This window comes from Octopus bimaculoides, chromosome 3, assembly GCF_046866305.1.
Source record: "Octopus bimaculoides isolate indiv1 chromosome 3, ASM4686630v1, whole genome shotgun sequence".
NCBI lineage: Eukaryota > Metazoa > Mollusca > Cephalopoda > Octopoda > Octopodidae > Octopus > Octopus bimaculoides.
Window position 1 is genome coordinate 141,374,497 of NC_142930.1, and position 20,498 is coordinate 141,394,994.

Genomic DNA, 20,498 nt, shown 5'->3' on the forward strand with positions numbered 1-20,498 from the left:
CACACCAACACTGGTTGTCAAGTGGTGGTGGGTGACAAACACAGGCTCAAAGACACACACACACACATTTACTCCTATACATATATAAGATGGGCTTCTTTCAGTTTTCATCTATCAAATCCAATCACAAGGCTTTGGTCAGGCCAAAGCTATAGTAGAAGACCGAACCCAAAACCATGTGGTTGGGAAACAAGCTACTTACCACACAGCAATGCTTGTGCCTCTATCCACAAAGCCATGCCTGTCCATATATATTTTAAGATAACATGGTTTAGTATGAGGAGTATTTAGCTGGTCTTTCTAACCTTTTTATAGTTTTATATGGTTTTATGTATGATGTGCCTAAGAAATAAAATATTTTCTTTTAGTATTTTTGAAAGTCACGACAGAACAAAATGATAAAAAGTTTGGCTCAGTTTATGTGGAACTTGAAAAGTTATTGGTTAATGCATTGTGAGAATGAAAAGAAATTGATAAGACAGCAGTTGGAATAAAGAATTACATGCAATGTTTTGGTGTGGAACTTATGAATAAATATGGCTATGCTGGCAGGATGAACTCAAAACTATCAATTTCAATACTTTTCTGCTTTTATGGGACAAGGATTGTGTTCTGTTATTATTTCATTTGTAAACATAAATTGAATGTGACAGTCCTGTGAAGGGAATAATACTACTGCTATTTAGCCCTAGGAAGCAGCACCGCTTCCTGTCGGCCTTGACACATTTCCTGTGTCCTTATGTTTACAAGGGGGAGACAAGCACCTCCACCCAGCTAAACCTGCATCCAGAGACTAGTTTCTGAGTCTTTGTTCGTCATCAATCTGGAGTAGCATGGCCTGCTAGTTGGAGATGCCTGTCAAGCTCTCGTAAACATATAATAATTCTAGTGAAATATATTCACTGATTTCAAAAGTAGAAATAATACATTTCTAAATCTCTCTGAGAGATTTAGAAATGTATTATTTCTATTTTTGAAAACATAAATTTGTTGAAGTAGTTGTATGCTGTTAACTTAATGTGACAGTCCCCCGAAGTGGGTAATACTACTGTTGGTTAGACCTAGGAAGCTGCACCACTTCCTGTTGGCCTTGATACATTTCCTGTGTCCTTATGTTTACAAGGAGGAGACAAGCACCTCCACCCAGCCAAGCCTGCATCCAGAGACATGTTTCTGAGTCTTTGCTTGTGGAGGTGCTTGTCTCCCCCTTGTAAACATAAAGGCACAGGAAATGTGTCAAGGCTGACAGGAAGCGATGCAGCTTCCTAGGTCTAAACAACAGTAGTATTATTCCCTTCAGGGGACTGTCACATTAAGTTGACAGCATACAACTACTTCATCGTATCACTACTGCATAAATCTCACTGAGAGATTTAGAAATGTATTATTTTTAAATGTGTTATCCTCATTTTTAAGGTATCAATAACAGTGACTTTCTCAGAAATTAAATATTTGAAATATTTTTTTAAATTCCTCATTTATTCTTCAGCTTAATAACCACAAAGCAGGTGGTCATGCCAGAGCACAACACTGAAGGGTTGTTATCAATCACATGTATCAATCATAATATTTGCTTCATCATATTTATAATTTACAAAATGGCATAAGTACGTTAATCTGAAGGGCAATAACTGAGTCAGACTTAACACCACAAAATAAATTTGCTTGAATGTACCAATTTTTCAACTCATACTGATGCAATATAAACATACACGTACACACACACATCTTGGGCTTCTTTTTATCAGGGTTGACAATACCTGCAGGCCTGGACAAGGTTATGTTTCTTTGTTGCTTTTTTGTGATAAGCTAGTGATTGTCCATGCATATCCCCCTCCCTATGTTACAAGTGTTGCGAAAGACAAAAGCTTTCTGCAAAGGCTGATGAAAGCTTTGCACCAGATTCACTGCAATATTAGGGGAAAACAAGAAGAAAATGGAGAAGAAATGGTTGTAATTAATAATCGATTTGTTTGTTATAAAAAGATGATAATTTTTTTCTTTTAAAAATAAGAATGATTACCTAACTTCCATGAGCTCTTATATTAACCCTGGAGAAGTCCTACCACTATATAGTTAGAATTTAGTAACTTTCTTAGCATTAAATCAAATTCTTCGAAACTCCTATCAACTAAATCACAGGACTGAAACATATATGTAGTTTCCTTATTTTATTTTATTTTTTGAGCTATCAACCTGTAATTCAATTTAGTTGTACTGTTATGCTTTTTTTTTTTTTAGAAAAACTATCATATTTTTGTAACATAGAAATAAATTATTAATTACATTCATTTCTTCTCCATTTTCTTCTTGTTTTTCCCCTTGTATAGGTATATATATAGTTGCTTTTCCTCGCATTCGGTAATAAAATGTGTTTATTTGGGAAGTCTAGTGTGTGGCATTATTCTGTAGTAATGCCCTTATATAAATATAAACGAATATATATATATATATATATATATATATATATATATATATATTTATGTATGTATGTACACACTATTGTACATCAGCTTTGTGATTGTTCTATCATTACTTTTGTAAATACAGTGAAGTCAAGGCTTCACTGAAGAGATCTAATGAGAGACTAAAGAATGCACAGAGCTGTTTCCAACATGTAATAAAAAAAAGATTAAAATATTAGTCTTTTAGTTTTTTCTCTTACTGCATAATTATTTTCAATTAGATTTTTGATGATTATTAAATACACTGTATATGTTTTCACACGCACACTCATACACACATCAAATAATCCAAAGGTTACTTATTCAGAGAAATATGATAAATCTATTTAGCCAAAATTCTGCCAAATTAACTTTGTCTTTCATTCTATTGGGACCAATAACTTAAAATACCAACCAAATATTGGAGTCAATTTAACCAACCGTACTCTTACCCCATATTTCTGGTCTTGTGCCCATGTTACAAGTCAATATTCATAATGGTAAAATTAGAGCAATGCTGATATGAAACATTCATCCTGGGCAAGACATAGAATTACATTCTGGTGGTGTGATTCCAGTTGGAGAGTTTAGGAGTATGAGTGAGTATAAATTATTCCTTAGTCATGTCTATTCCCATATTACGGTCCAGGTGGTAGTACCTTTTCGAGTATCTTAGTTGTGGGTCTTATAAAAGATAATGATCCTGTGGCCAATGCATCCAGGACTTAAGTGACCGTTGACTCCTAAACATACATCACACAATCTCACTTGTGTATTGACATGCTCTGATGTCATGTGAACCAGTATCCCTACCTCGGGGTTAAACAGCCTCAGTGCATCAAGAGTAAGCTTGGGAGAGTAGAAACAGATTACAAAAACTATAAATAAACTGGCAGAAGGCAAGAAGAAGGCAACCACTGCTGTATTTTTCCATGAGAAAAATAATCAATCTTCAGATTTTGATATGGATGTCTATGAATCACTGACACCTGTAGGCATGGCATGTGAAGAGAGAATATGAAAGATATTTTTCAATGTTTCTGAAAATTTTTCCTTTCTTTTTCTGTTTTAGACTTAACATTAATTCCTCCACCAGAAGTGACAATGAACGAAGAATGCATCAGTCTTTCTCACAATCTCACCAGTGCGCCACCACCTGGCTTTTCTGATGATGACCAAATAGAAAACAAAACCAGTTTCAAACCAGTTTGTCACCAAAAACAACTACAACTGCAACAGACCAAGCCACAAAGTTCCAAGCTGGTACATCCTGTATCTTTAGTATTAGATCAAGCAAGTGTGAAAGTTATGTCAAGCCCTTGTTCAGGTGAGAGAATGTTGACCAAATAGACACACTGTCATATCTTCATGTTAAATCATATTTTGCAGTTAAATGATAGCATGAACGAAAACTTAGAATAAAAAAAGTTTTCAACATGCCTGTGTTTATTAATAGAGATTCTCATGGTATTATCACCCTCTATTGCAGTTGTTCTGTTGTTTACTGATAAAGTCCAGTTATGTTGGCTATCAGATCTCTCTGGTACTGAAATATCCTTAGCATTCTTTTTTGATATAGTTAGATCAGCTAAGATCAAAATTCTTGCAGATTAAGTGAAGGCATTAAAGCTTGTTCACTGGCCCAGGCTAATAACATAGACGTTTTCTCATCAGCTTATCTTTGTCAAGTATGTTAACAGAGTCAACCAATACTTTAACTGTATTGATAAAATACTAAATATATATAACCTGTTGAGGCAAGTGAAATCGAAATCAAACTAAATTCGATGACTGGCTCCCATGCTAACGTCTCCTTCATTGGACACTAAACTCGGCTTGTGAAGACCTGTTGGGGCAAGCGAAATCGTGATGGCACCTGTACCAGTGGAGAGCAAAGAGCACCGTTCGAGCCTGATCGTTACCAGCGTCGCCTTCCTGGCACGTGAAAAGTCATTCAAGCGAGATCGTTGCCAGTGCCGCTGGACTGGCTCCTGTGCAGGTGGCACATAAAATACACCATTTTGAGCATGGCCATTGCCAGTACCGCCTGACTGGCCATCGAGCCAGTGGCACATAAAAGCACCCACTACACTCTCAGAGTGATTGGTGTTAGGAAGGGCATCCAGCTGTAGAAACTCTGCCGAATCAGATTGGAGTCTGGTGTAGCCATCTGGTTCACCAGTCCTCAGTCAAATAGTCCAACCCATGCTAGTATGGAAAGCGGATGTTAAACGATGATGAGGATGATGATGATATTAATCTAAAATTAAAAATATATCAATTTTTTTGTAAATGATCAGTTTTAAAACCAAGATCAACATTATTACTATCATTGTTTTACATATATTTATCAACACTGTGATGGGTCAGATTGGTTTTCTGGATCAGTATTTTGCTGTTGGATGCCTTTCCTGTTACCATTCTTTTTAGTCATTTCTTGTAATATAGCGACATAGTATATTATTATAGAAACAAAAATTCTAACCAGAGTTGTCTTTTCAATCTTGTAAATTCTTAATTATACTCAACAAAATGTAAAAGTATTCAAGGTGAATCAGCTGATTTAAAATTTAGGTGTTGGTTTAAATCACTTTAGCTGTTATTTGTTCCAGTTTTATATCTGTGTTTCAATAATAATATACACAAGCTATTACATCTGCATTTCAATAATAGTATATTCACTCTCATGTTGTAAACATCAAGCTTAATATAGAATTGATTTCACGTTGATGCAATTTGAAGGCTTAGAGGCTTGCAAATTGTGGGAACACAATGGTAATTCTGATGAACAGTTGCCATAGCAGTAGTAGTAGTAGAAGAAGCAGTGTCAAAGCATATTGTTTAGTGGTTAGGTGTTGGGCTTATGATCACAAAGTTGTAAATTCAGTTCCTGGACTGGGTAATATGCTATGTCCTTGAGCAAGACACTTGATACTACTCCAGTATGCTCAACTGAAATAAGTATTAGCTGCTCACAGTGACAAAAGCACCAAAAACAATTAGTGAAAAGTGTGGTACACTTGCATGTGGCAGCAGTATTATATAAGATGAAGCAACAGGGAGAAGAAACATCATTTTTATGGCCCTTAGTTTGTGTTGAGGAGTGTGTCCCAAGTGCTTACTAACCAACGAAATGTCCTTTTGATGATATTTTAGATGCTTGTCCATGTAACAACAACAAATCTCCTGTTATGTGGGTAGCACAATTGCATGTGTACAAGAAATTTTCAATCTGTTTGGGTAATAAGCCAATATATTTCAAAATTTTGAAGATAATTCTGTTATATAGTCGAAATATGAAACACTTTTGGGTAAACATCTCTTTTTACTTTGATATGTATATTAAGAAAATTATGTGAGTAGAAAATCTGTAACAGGTGGATGTGAACTCAAGAAGGCTACAGCTTGTTGGAGAGCATCTTAATCTGCAGCAGTTAAAGAAACTATTTTGATCTGCATTATATTTGAACATTTAACCTCTTAGCATTTAAACAAGCCATATCTGACCCAAATATTCTACCGTTTTTAAATCAAGCTAGCCAGATCCTGCCTCTCATACATAACTAACAATGTCACTCTAAAAATAAACAATCACGTTATTGAAATTTCAAAGCTATGAGATAATGTATAATTAATTCAAAACCATGTGAATAAATAATCATTACATTTGAAAGAGTAATCTGAATGCTAATGGGTTAAGCTACAGTATCATAAAATGTGTTTTTTGTTTCTTTGTAGATATATACAATGTGACTGCTGAAATACATTCACCCTCATCACCATGTCATATAAGAAGTACTTCAGCTGAGCCAATCAAAGTTAGACCTAAAGACAAGAGAATGGCAATGCATACTATCGACTCAAGAAGTGAGACAACCCCATCTTTTGTAACATTATCTTCTTCAATTGACACTCCAGCATCAAGGCGTAGTAAGTTCAGAACAAAGCGCTATCAACAAATGGTAAGATCAGCAAGTGCTGAACACTGCCCAAGTTTACTAGATGAAGATATAGATTCATTGATTGCAAAATTGATTGTGCCACCACCTCCAAGTCTTGATGAAGATATATGCTGCGAAGTGCAGGTAAGAAAATATATATCCCAAATTCAATTTATGCCAGGGGAAATCTACAAATCTATGACAAAGGTAGAGTGTGTCCTGCCTTTTATTTAAGATGATGGGGTGTAATTTGATGGAGATTTGGCTGCTATTTCTGTTAGTTTGAGACTCTGTGAAAAGGTACTTTGTTCTCTCATAAGAATGATAGTTGTATATATTTGTATGTGTGCTGTTGATTATGGTGAAGTCTCGATTGCAAAGTAAGTAAAGGAAGTGGATCTGTTGGTTTCATAATGATTCAGTCATTCTATGTTATAAGGAAAAGAAATCACCTCATTATGAAGGAACTGGGTCTTCATGACAGTTTCCATGTTTATGAAAGTCTTGTCAATAGGTTGGTGATAGACAGAAACACAGAGACTTGAGAGTGGGACACAATTGTCCTAAATTTAATAAATTGGGATAGATTTTCCTGTATATTGTGAACATTCTGATAAGGATAGGCGATATTTCTATAAAGTGCAGTCATCATCATCATCATCATCATCATTATTATTGTTGTCATTGATGCTATCATTGTTATTGTTTTAATGTCCACTTTTCCATGCTTGCTTAGTCAGACAGAATCCCTTGAAGCAGATTTTTAATGGGTAGACACCCTTCTGATTATGATCCCTCACCTGGCTGTATTCAAGGTAATATTTCCTCATTGCCAGACACGGAAGACTGGAAATGAACAGCTTCTCTTGTATGTCAGTGACATCTGTTGACAATTATCATGCAATGTCAAGACAAGGAGATGACCAACACACACATACATATATCCCAATCATATGCATATACATATAGAGCTATTGAGTAAATCTATAGGTAATACACGTATTAAGACTACTGGAAATAGCTATGAGCTAATAAAGGCAAAATGTGTAATGGCCATTATTCGAAACTGGTTTTTTTATATACTCTTTTACTTGTTTCAGTCATTTGACTGCAGTCATGCTGGAGCACCACCTTTTAGTCGAGTAAATCGACCCCAGGACTTATTCTTTGGAAGCCTAGTACTTATTCTATCGGTCTCTTTTGCTGAACCACTATGTTACGGGGACATAAACACACCACCATCGGTTGTCAAGCGATGCTGCGGGGACAAACACAGACACACAAACATAAACACACAAACACACATACATATATATATATATATATATATATATATATATATATATATATACGACGAGCTTCTTTTAGTTTCCATCTACCAAATCCACTCACAAGGCTTTGGTCGGCCCTAGGCTATAGTAGAAGACACTTGCCCAAGGTGCAACGCGGTGGGACTGAACTCGGAACCATGTGGTTGGTAAGCAAGCTACTTACCACACAGCCACTCCTACGCCTATATACATATATAAAAATGAAAAAAATGGAATTCAGGAAATTATTTGCTCATTATGATCATTTTCATTTATTGTGCACCAGTACCTCACATGCAAGGTACTGTACAAACAATTGTGGTGCATCAAAGGTGCAGTTGTGTCTGCTCAGGGAACTTGTCAAAATCAAAAGGTACTTCATTTTTTATTTGCCATTTTAGATATTCTATAACAATCTGTTTTGGTAGTTTTAATGTCCATGCATTTACTCAAGGAATTGAGATATGATGATGAACTCTTCTCATATAAGCAATAAGATAACATATGCTAAAAATTGAAAAATAAAAATAAGTAAATGAATCAAATATTATTGTTGTATAACATATTTGATTAATCTAATTATTAAGAAAAACCCATCATACAGAAAAAAATTTTTAAAGTATCGTTTTTGAAACAAAGCTCTTATTCGGCAGTGAATTACTCAGATACTCTAAACATTGTTACTGTTAGAAATGCAATGACTAATATTTGATCCACTGGAAAATATACTCTGCTATTGTGATCATCATCATCATCATCATCGTTTAACGTCCGCTTTCCATGCTAGCATGGGTTGGACGATTTGACTGCGGACTGGTGAAAGCGGATGGCAACACCAGGCTCCAATCTAAATTTGGCAGAGTTTCTACAGCTGGATGCCCTTCCTAACGCCAACCACTCAGTGATATAAATAATAATAATAAAAAAAACCTTTGAACTTTAAATAATCCAAAAATCCTATTACTAGAATATATTAAAGCTTGGGAGTTTGCAGGCAAAATTAGAGCCATTGATATCGGTACTAAAACCTCAGTTAAATATGTTAATAATTTGCTGCAAAAAGAAGTCTATAGATGCTGCATGTATAAATTAAACTTAATTAAAACAATCAACAGTTATAAACAACTGTCTTTTTTTATACAATCTCTCTGTGGACAGAAAATGAAACTTTTAATGTTCAAAGTTAGAAAGAGGTAGATTGAAAAAAGTCCATATGATTCATCTTTTTCTGTTTCTGTCCCTAATGGACAGGTCTCCATTGGTATGGCTGGTCATGTATGTGTGGACCTGAGCAAGCATTTTTTTGTCGGAGACTGGCAGTTGTTCATGCATGCAAATCTTCTCTCTCCATACCACTGATATTGACCAACAAAAGGATCGTTACTTTAGGGTTGATATGGCATGAATATATCTATCAGAGTGCAAAGGGACAGAAGAGATAGCACAAGGCATTACATTTAACACTAACAGTTCTGTCAATCCAATCTTTGGAATGGTGCTTTTTTTTTTCAACCCAATAAAACTGAAAGGCAAATTTTATTTTCACAGTATTTCAACACAACAAAATGAGTTGGAACAAATATTGTGCGGTATTTTATCCAACACCCTAATTAATGCCTCTACTAATTCAAAGAGACTGCATAAAAAGGCAGTTTACAATTGGCCACTAAATTTTATTAAGGCTGATTTACATAGCGTTGGTTAAAAATCTAAGGATTTTGTTTGTAGTACATTACAGCATAACTCTCAAATATTGCTAACACATATATGGTATGATGGCACTCCGTTGCTTATGACGTTAAGGGTTCCAGTTGATCTGATCAACAGAACAGCCTGCTCATGAAATTAATGTGCAAGTGGCTGAGCACTCCACAGAGACGTGTACCCTTAACGTAGTTCTTGAGGGAGATTCAGCGTGACACAGAGTGTGACAAGGCTGACCCTTTGAATTACAGGCACAACAGAAACAGGAAGTAAGAGTGAGAGAAAGTTGTGGTGAAAGAGTACAGCCAGGTTCGCCAGAGCCTTGTGGAGCTTTAGGTGTTTTCACTCAATAAACACTCACAACGCCCGGTCTGGGAATCGAAACCATGATCCAATGACCGTGAGTCCACTGCACTAACCACTGGGCCATTGCGCCTCCACACTGCTAACACATACACACTTATTAATCATGACACCTTATTTATGCAAATGACTTTATTCAATTTTTAATTAACCTCTTCGTAAAAGTGAGTATATACTCATATCTTGATAGAAAGCTGGAAATGGGTATGAAATTGTTGATGAAATCTCTAGGCAGATTGAAACCAGTTAAGTTGGTCCTTTATTCTGTCCACAAAGAGATTATATAAAAAGATGTTTAAATGTACTGAACAAACATAAATTAGTTAAATGTATGCAAGAAATCTTGGCTAAAATCTATTGATTTATTCTGTAATACATTAAAGCATCAAAGTAAACTTTGCTTATGTATCAATAATTTATAAAAAAGGAAATGAAATTGAAACATCCTGTTGATAAACTGCAATAATGTTATCCAAAATTTCAAAGAAAGTAGTTGGTTCTTCGTATGGCATGCAGTTTTATCAGTCAAGATCTCAGTTTGACTGATAAAATTCTCTTATTTTGGTTTCATCAATGAAATTTTGTGTTGTTGTTACTGAAACCTGTGCTAAACATTAATTTGAAGGTTTCTTAAGTGTTTGAATCAGAAGGAAAGTTATTTAGATGTCCACTTTTATAAAATACAATGAATGCTCCTGTAACACTGTTGGTAATACCTTTTCTTGCTTAACCAGAGGTGCAGGTTTCAACTGCTATGGCACTGCTTTCTGAAATTCAAGCTGATAGGCTTAAGAAATAGTAGTGAAATCATTCCTGAAGTCACACCCAACTGTCTTTAATTAAAGAATACATTGGAAAAGGCACCCCTACATAACCCACTAAAATGATGAGATGGCATGGATTGGAATTCTTTTATCAAGCTTAACATTACTCCGAAATGATGGGATGGTAAGGGCCAGAGTTCTTTTCCCATAACTCTACTCAATCAAGACTAATGAGTATGTGTGTGTATGGGATGGGGATGTGCTCAACATTAAATAGACTCATTACATAGCTACAAAGAATTTCTGATTATTCTCCTCTACATTGTTATTTGCACAGTCAAGCATAATTGGAATTGATTCATAATAAATTAACATTCTGTTGCAATTAAAACAATTTATAGATTGAGACAACTTCAAAAGTAGTAAAGCTAATTGTTCATTAACTAAATAATGATAGATATTCTTGATTGTACTTTTAGAAAATTGCTAATACTTAATACCATATGATAATTAGATTTTCTTAGAAATAGCATTGCGTTAGTCATTATTGTTCACTTTTGTTGTTATTTCATTGTGTCAAAGGATGTTATTGTACATCCAAGGGTTACTGATACCATTAGGCTTCTGTTTTATTAGTTTTTCTTTGCATCCTTTTATTATGAGTATTTAAAATAGCAGAGTTTTCTTCACCTCTAGTTGTTTGTATGTTTATATATGTACGTATATCTGCAGATAGGTAGCTAAGTGCCAGCATAAATGCAATGTTTGTCTCTACTCGACCATATGGTTTTGGGGTTCAGTTGCATTGCATGGCACCTTGGGCAAGTGTTTCCTGCTAAAGCTTTGGGAGTAGATTTGGAAAATGAGATCTAAACAAAGCCTTCATGTGTGTGTGTATGCAGGCTTGTGTCTCCTTGTCTTGCATTGCACGAGAGCTGCAAAAGAGCATTACTATTATACAAGCAGTTTATTATTTACAATTTTCTGGTAAAACATATCAGGCTATGGGGAAGTATTACTTTGCTTTGAATGAGGTGAGGGTTGGAGACAGGAAGGGGATCTGACTGTTGAAAATTTGATGACTCATGCAAGCATTAAAAAATGGATGTTGAAATGATGATTAATTTATGTAAATGTGTATCAATTTATGTAAATGTATATCAATTTATGTAAATGTGTATATGTGTGTCTCAAATATGTTGTCATGATCCATTGCCCTATTTCATTTTTAATTTCAAAACTTATTGCAAGTATAAAGCTCAAAGTTATACGTTAAAATTTAAACAGCTTTCCAAATTATCAGCGAGAAATAATTAAAAACTGGGTCATCATGACCAAAAATCTGTTTTTACAGTGTTCATCCCCAAATGGATATGTTGATTATCTGTGAGTATTTGTACTGGCATGTTTTGTTTATGTATGTCCTCAAACATTCACCTGACTGCAATTTTAAGCATTGACCAGAGAGATACCAACATTCTGTTTTTGTATCTGACATTTGAAATAGATAATTACCAAAATAAAAGTCAGCTAGTAACCACCATGTAGCCCTTAGATTTTACTCATGATACTGACTGGTTTCTTTTATTGAAAATTTGTTGTCCTATTGAAACAACAACCTGTTTCTGTATGAAATTATTAGAGATTGTAAAGATGACTAAAAGTTGATCAATCTCCACTATTTTTTTTTTCTACATAACAACACAGATTATTCAAAGAAATGTTAAAGTTCTTTATCTTTCCACTAGTAGTTCTCTTACATAAATCTAATTAGACAGTGTTGCATATTAAACATCGTATTATTATGCTTGATGTTTACACTGTTATTTCAGTTACCTGATAAAAATTAACTGTAAATACTTTATCAATTAAAAACACAAAAAAACAAAACAAAAAAAAACAAAAAAAACAAACAAATTTGTTTCCCTCTTTTTAGAAGTAATTTCATTGGATAAAGTTCATGAGCATATTCTAATGAAACTTACTACCTACATTTTTAAATTCATTTCTAAGATAACCAAGAATTTCAAAGAATTTAATGAAATCTTTTATTCATCATTAGGTGCAATAAAGACTGTAAACAAACAGGAAACAACTTCTATCTCATTCCAGGGTGAAAAACTAGAGGTAGTCGATAGCTTCCGCTATCTGGGCGACCAAGTTAGTAGTGGGGGTGGGTGCGCTGAAAGTGTAGCTGCTAGAATAAGAATAGCCTGGGCAAAGTTTAGAAAACTCTTACCTCTGCTGGCGACAAAGGGACTCTCACTCAGAGTAAAAGGCAGACTGTATGACGCATGTGTACGAACAGCCATGCTACATGGCAGTGAAACATGGGCTGTAACTGCTGAGGACATACGTAAGCTCGCAAGGAATGAAGCCAGTATGCTCCGTTGGATGTGTAATGTCAATGTGAATACCCGTCAGAGTGTAAGTATCTTGAGAAAAAAGCTGAACATTAGAAGCATCAGTTGTGGTGTGCAAGAGAGACGATTGCGCTGGTATGGACATGTGGTGAGAATGGATGAGGATAGCTGCCTGAAAAAGTGCCACACCCTAACAGTTGAGGGAACCCGTGGAAGAGGTAGGCCCAGGAAGACCTGGGCTGAGGTGGTGAGGCAAGACCTTCGTACATTGGGCCTCACCGAGGCGATGACTACTGACCGAGACCTTTGGAAATGTGCTGTGCATGAGAAGACCCGGCAAGCCAAGTAAGATCGTTGCCAGTGCCCCTGGACTGGCTCTTGTGCGGGTGGCACATAAGATGCACCATTTTGAGCATGGCCGTTGCCAGTACCGCCTGACTGGCCTCCGTAGGATTTTCGAGCGAGATCGTTGCCAGTGCCCCTGGACTGGCTTGTGCGGGTGGCACATAAAAGACACCATTTCAAGCATGGCCGTTGCCAGTACCGCCTGACTGGCCTTCGTGCCGGTGACATGTAAAAGCACCTACTACACTCTTTGAGTGGTTGGCGTTAGGAAGGGCATCCAGCTGTAGAAACTCTGCCAAATTTAGATTGGAGCCTGGTGTTGCCATCCGGTTTCACCAGTCCTCAGTCAAGTCGTCCAACCCATGCTAGCATGGAAAGCAGACGTTAAACGATAATGATGATGTTATGTTGGAAGGTTTTGATTTAAATATGGACATGTTAAAATAGTTTGCTTGGTTTGGTAACACCAGAAGCAGTCACAGAGTAGTATCATATTCATTACTCAAAATAGCCGAGTTATGTAGCAATCCTCAAAAAGTTTTTCATTATTAAAACGTCAAGGAGGTAACAAGCTGGCAGAACCATTAGCATGCTGGGCAAAATACTTAACAGCATTTCATCTTTAGAAATAATACATTTCTAAATCTCTTAGAGAGATTTATGCACTAATGATATGATGAAGTAGTTGTATGCTGTCAACTTAATGTGACAGTCCCCTGAAGGGAATATTTACTACTGTTGGTTAGACCTAGGAAGCTGCACCACTTCCTGTTGGCTTTGACACATTTCCTGTGTCCTTATGTTTACAAGGGGGAGACAAGCACCTCCACCCAGCAAAGCCTGCATGTCTCCCCCTTGTAAACATAAGGACACGGGAAATGTGTCAAGGCTGACAGGAAGCGGTGTAGCTTCCTAGGTCTAACCAACAGTAGTATTATTCCCTTCATGAGACTGTCACATAAAGTTGACAGCATACAACTACTTCTGGATTTCATCTGTCTTTATGTTCTGAGTTCAAATTCCTCCAAGGTCAACTCTACTTTTCATCCTTTTGGGGTCGATAAAATAAGTACCAGTTGAACACTGGGTCAATGTAATCAACTTGTCCCTCACCTCCTCCGAAATTGCTGGTCTTGTACCAAAATTTGAAATTATTATTAAACTCCCCAGGATGGCTGAACAGTTAAGCAATTTGCTTTTTGGTCCAAACTCATTCTAAGTGTGGAACATCTTCAGCAAGTGTTTTTTTCTTTTATCATGGCCTCTAATCAACCCAAATTTGGGAAAGGAAGTGGATAAACAGAACTGTATGAAAGCCCATTGAAAGGATTCATCATCATCATCATCGTCATTGTCATTGTCATTTAACGTCTGCTTTCCATGCTGGCATGGGTTGAACGATTTGACTGAGAACTTGCAAGCAGGTAGGCTGCACCAGGCTTCCTTCTGATATAGTAAGGTTTCTACAGCTAGATGCTCTTCCTAACACCAACCACTCCGAGAGTGTAGTAGGTGCTTTTATCTGCCACCAGCATGGCAGCCAATCAGGTGGTACTGGCATCGGCCATGCACAATTGGCGCTTTTTATGTGCCTTTAAATTAAAGAACAAGCTGTGTTACTCATTATACACTGATTCCTTTTGAGAATGATACTAAGGGTACCATGTGTGGAATACCCAGCCACTTACATGCTAATTCAATGAGAAGGCCATTTCATTGATCAAATAATTAAAACACATAATAAAAACTGGAGATCCATTTATTACATAATTTTACATCAACCTCCCTACTGGCAAGGGTTTGCCAGATTGCCACGGTCCAAGTCAACTACTATTTAGTTCTTTTATAGATGGAATGGAAGTTCATACTTTGCTTGTATGTTTTATTTTTGGCTTTAGTTTTTATAGTTAGATACCTTTCCTATCACTTTACAAAGAGACTATATGCATTTGGTCATGGCATCAACACTTGGGAGGTTGTCATGTTTTTTTACATTACAAGACTAAAAGGACATCTTAAGGTTATGCTTTATCTGCTCATTTGTTAACCTATACTTTACAGAATGTGCAGAGTGTGTTTTATTGAATTTAATTAATTTGCTAAGCAAACAGCCTAACCAGTAGGCCATATGGTTTCAATTCCCAGATTGAGTTGTGTGTTATGTTCTTGAGCAAAACACTTCATTTCGCATTACTCTGCAATCATTTCATCATCTGATGTGTGGTACACTTGTGCACCTAAACAGGCAATATCGATTTGATGAAGGAAATGAGCTTATGGGAACACAAAACATTTGATCACTACAAACAAATCACCTCTGTAGTTATTCAGTAAGAAATTGCAAAAAACCTTATCTGTTGTCAACTGATGGGCGAGTCTCTTTTACTTGTTTCAGTCATTTGACTATGGCCATGCTGGAGCGCTGCCTCTAGTCTAACAAATCGACCCCAGGACTTATTCTTTGTAAGCCTAGTACTTATTCTATCGGTCTTTTTTGCCGAACCACTAAGTTACAGGGATGTAAATATACCAGCATCAGTTGTCAAGTGATGTTGGGGTGGGGGGACAAACACACACACACTCACATATTATATATGTGCATATATATGACAGGCTTCTTTCAGTTTCTGTCTACCAAATCCACTTACAAGGCTTTGGTTGGCCCGAAGCTATAGTAGAAGACACTTGCCCAGTGGGACTGAATCCGGAATCATGTGGTTGGTAAGCAAGCTACCTACCACACAGCCACTCCTGCGCCTATCTGAGTCTCTCTCTCTATATATATATACATATACACATGCATGCATGCATACATTCATACATACATACACACACACACACACACACACACACACACACACACACACACACACACAATCTCCATGTCAAATTACTGTTATGTCATAGCTATATTCCTCATCATAGTTTTATCATTCATACCTTTTCCTGCCATTTATACTTATAGAAATATTTATTCATGCTTAAATACATTTATACAGAAAGTCATATTAACGTTAATATTTCTTCTTTATAATTTTAATGCAGTCACTATATTTGCTTGTCTTTATGTGTCTTATAACACACACACACACACACACACACACATTTAGTATGTTTGCATATTGTTTTGTTTACTCGTTTTGTCTGAGTGTTATGTGTATGTTTTCTGTTGTTAATTTTTATGTCATTTTTTAAATTCATTATAACATTTCATTTCTTAGATGTTTTTTCTATTTGTCCAGACACATAAATGTTTGTTTTCTCTATTATCACTCATATCCGTGTTTCTGTCTGTCTGTCTGTCTCTCTGTCTCCAGATATATATATATGTATATATATATATATATATATATATATATATATATATATATACAATAAAATGTTCAATATTCATGTGAGAAAATGTCTGTAAAAGTTACTACCAATTTTCATATCACATATATTTTTATGCTCACCACTGTATAAATAGGCCATCTCATCATTTATGACTTTGCACATGCTGCATATTCTGACTCGTTTGGGCAGTTCTAAAACATTTCTCATCAATATTTTTGCCTCATTTTTTGGCATTGTCATCTAACATCAGAATCAAAACTTATTCATCCATTTCCAAATAATCACTTATTAGCTTTAGTTGTATCTTGGGAGGGTGATTATGCCAATAAGAAACTCATATAACTCCCAAGATACTACAAAATCTGTTTCAACACACAATTTCAAATTAAGAATCTTGCAAAGCAAATACAAAAGCGATTTATTAGCTTTCCTTTATAGAATTATAATCTGGTTCTTAAAAAATTCTCTTCACATGTTCAGGAAATCTTATCCACCATATTTTCTCCCTCCACTGTCTATGCTGATTACAATTCTCTTCCAGATGCATGTCTTTTACTGATATTTTCCATGATCCAGTTAAATTATTGTTCATATATTTAATGTTGGTTGATAATATAATTTTGGGAGGCAAGTATAGAAAGGACCGTAAATTGTTTCATTCATATGATCTCATCAGCAAGGTATAGCAATCATGGAAATAATTATTTTCATTATATAACTTTGTATTTAGTTGTATACTATCAACTTAACTTGACAGTCCCAATAAGGGAATCATACCACTGCTATTTAGCCCTAGGAAGCTGGACCGCTTCCTGTCAGCCTTGACACATTTCCTGTGTCCTTATGTTTATGAAGGGGAGATAAGCACCTCCACCCAGCCAAGCCTGCATCCAGGGACATGTTTCTGAGATTTTGCTCGTCATCAGCCTGGAGTAGTATGTCCCTGGATGCAGGCTTGGCTGGGTGGAGGTGCTTGTCTCCACCTTGTAAACGTAAGGACACAGGAAATGTGTCAAGGCTGACAGGAAGCGGTCCTGCTTCCTAGGGCTACATAGCAGTAGTTTGATTCCCTTATTGGGACTGTCACGTTAAGTTGACAGTATACAACTACTTTATCGTATCATCATCATCATCGTCATCATCGTTTAACGTCTGCTTTCCATGCTACTGCTGCTTAAATCTCTCTGTGAGATTTAGAAATGGTTCATTTCTAACTTTGTATTTATTTTTTGTTTCACATTAAAACAAAGAAATGGTTAAATACATGCATTTCAGCAGACATAACATATCCATACACACCTGCACACATGTGGATAAAACAAAAAATTATATGAGAACATGACTAATGGTTACATTGTTGAAATTTCTTTGTAGTTAATATTTTTACCATTTTATTTTTTTCTCTAATAGGCTACTGCCGAAGCAAGGACTCCCAGTTGGAGTGGTTGGTCAGGGGATGGCAGCTACTCCGACACAAGTCAGGGTGGCCATGACAGCGGCAACTTATCTGTAGAAGAGGACATTTCTTTGCTAGTGATACCACCACCACCTTTATCATCATCTTCATCTTCATCAGAATCATGTAATCGGCTAGAAAAACCTCAATCAACATCTTCTGCAGCATTATCTCCATCACCCATATTAACCAGATTCCGAAAATCTTCTTCATATATGAAGGCAAATTCCATTGATTTGCTTTTCGAGGAAACAGAAGATGACCAAAGTATTCAGAAATTTGGTTCCAAAGAATCCGTTGAAAGTCAATCACTTGTAGCTTTATTATCAGAAGATGACAGCAAACAGGATTCAAAAGGTTATAACAGAGATAATATCCAGTCCCCTACCTCAGTCTCAGAAAAACTAAAAACTCTTCTTCATTTGATACCCCCAACCAATGTTCAACGATCTCAAACATTCACAAAAGCTTCAACACTTCCAGACTCAGGGCTAACCTCTTCTAAAACTAATTCTCCCATGATGCAAAGTTATTCAGAATCTGCATCACTACAGAGCTTGCTGAGAAACAGTTGTAGTGATATTGAAAGTTTGCAAGATACCACACTAGACGATAATGGTTGTTATCAAACACCTATCAAGGAAAATGATGATGGTGATGCTATGCAGAAACTTAAAGGCAAAGAAGGATCAAATTTTAGCTGTGATAAAAGTATGGACAATTTTATTCCAAAACATCACAAAGCATCTCATATTTCTGACACCTCTCAATCGAGGGGTCACAGTGACATAGTGATGTTGAAAAATGGTGACTATAGTGATGACATGGAAAAAAAGGTTGATTCAAATTTTAATTCTCAATGTGATAATAAAGCATTCCATGAATCAAAAACACAAACTTTATTTAGAGAGTTGTCTTTGAATGGAAGCAGGTCTCCATTCCTTGAAGATAATGTATCTGCTCAGTATCTTACTAAATCGAGATCGTTAGACTTTGCTCAAGCATCTGATGACATTCAATGTACCCAAGTGTGCAGCAGTAGCGAAACATTCACTGCTCTCAAAACAAAACTACAAGCCTACCGTGACTTCCTCCTCAAAAGGAAATCAAGATCTGGTACTTGTAAAAATAAAGATTTGCATCGATCCAATTCTTTAACGCTCTTTAGACAGGACTCTGATACCTGCTGGAAAAGAACTTCTAGTCTTGAAAATAAACATTTAAATACAATAGGAAAAGGTAAAAGTGCTTCCATTTCTTCATCTGATAGCTCTGATAAAAGCAAAGCTCTATCTGAAGCTATTCATAAGCAATCTCTGATGATGCAAGGTATTTCTTCACAATCAAACTCAGTCCTTCGTCCAAGGACAACATTAAATAAGGTAAGCTTTTAACAAATATATTTCACTTTATGTAAATTAATTTTATTATTCCTTTATTAAATGTAGAATAAAGGTGTGAGGCCGAGTGGTTAGTGTTGCATTGACAATCATAAGAATGTAGTTTCAATTTCCACATACACATCTATATGCGGATAGATTTCGACACACATACACATCTATACGTGGATAGATTTCAACACACACACACACACATTTACACACTGATAGATTTCGACATGCACACACACACACACACACACACACACATCTATATACAGATAGCTTTCGACACACACACACACATCTATACGCGGATAGATTTCGACACACACACACATCTGTATGTGAATAGATTTTGACATACATATCTATACGCAGATAGATTATGACATACACATTTATACATACATATATTTATATATATATGCATACCTATACATAGCTATATTTATATACACATGCATATCTATACATACATATGTTTATATACACATGCATATCTATACATACATTTATATACACATGCATATCTATACATATATTTATATATACATGCATATCTGTGTGGAGATGCAATGGCCCAGTGGTTTGGGCAGTGGATTTGAGGTCGTAGGATCACAGTTTCGATTCCCAGACCGGGTGTTATGAGTGTTTATTGAGCAAAAACACCTAAAGCTCCAGGAGGCTCTGGGAGGGCATGGTGGCGAACCCTACTGTACTCTTTCACCACAACTTTCTCTCACTCTTTCTTCCTGTTTCTGTTGTGCCTGTAATTCAAAGGGGCAGCTTTGTCACACTCTGTGTCACGCTGAATTTCCCTGAGAACTTTGTTAAGGGTACATGTGTCTGTGGAGTGCTCAACCACTTGCATGTTAATTTCATGAGCAGTCTGTTCTGTTGATCAGATCAACTGGAACCCTCATTATCGTAACTGACGGAGTGCCACATATCTGTACATACATATATTTCTACATACCTATGTATCTATACACATATATTTATACATACCTACATATCTGTACATACATATATTTATACATACCTACATATCTATACATACATATATTTATACATACCTACATATCTATAC

General features: G+C 36.0%; 1 protein-coding gene and 1 long non-coding RNA gene across 7 annotated transcripts in view; one reads left to right on the forward strand and one right to left on the reverse strand.

Annotated features, from left to right (window-relative positions):
* LOC106876727 (uncharacterized) overlaps nucleotides 1-20,498 on the forward strand; it is a 1,066,253-nt gene that overhangs the window by 1,042,250 nt on the left and 3,505 nt on the right. For all 6 annotated transcript variants that reach the window (XM_052966107.2, XM_052966109.2, XM_052966108.2 and 3 more), the window contains 3 exons: nucleotides 3,517-3,771; nucleotides 6,183-6,529; nucleotides 17,981-19,408. In XM_052966107.2, coding sequence (XP_052822067.1) covers nucleotides 3,517-3,771; nucleotides 6,183-6,529; nucleotides 17,981-19,408 — 2,030 coding nt within the window. The remainder of the gene's footprint in view (nucleotides 1-3,516; nucleotides 3,772-6,182; nucleotides 6,530-17,980; nucleotides 19,409-20,498) is intronic.
* The window catches only part of LOC128247403 (uncharacterized), a 167,947-nt gene that overhangs the window by 70,563 nt on the left and 76,886 nt on the right, over nucleotides 1-20,498 (reverse strand). The gene's annotated exons all lie outside the window — the stretch shown is intronic.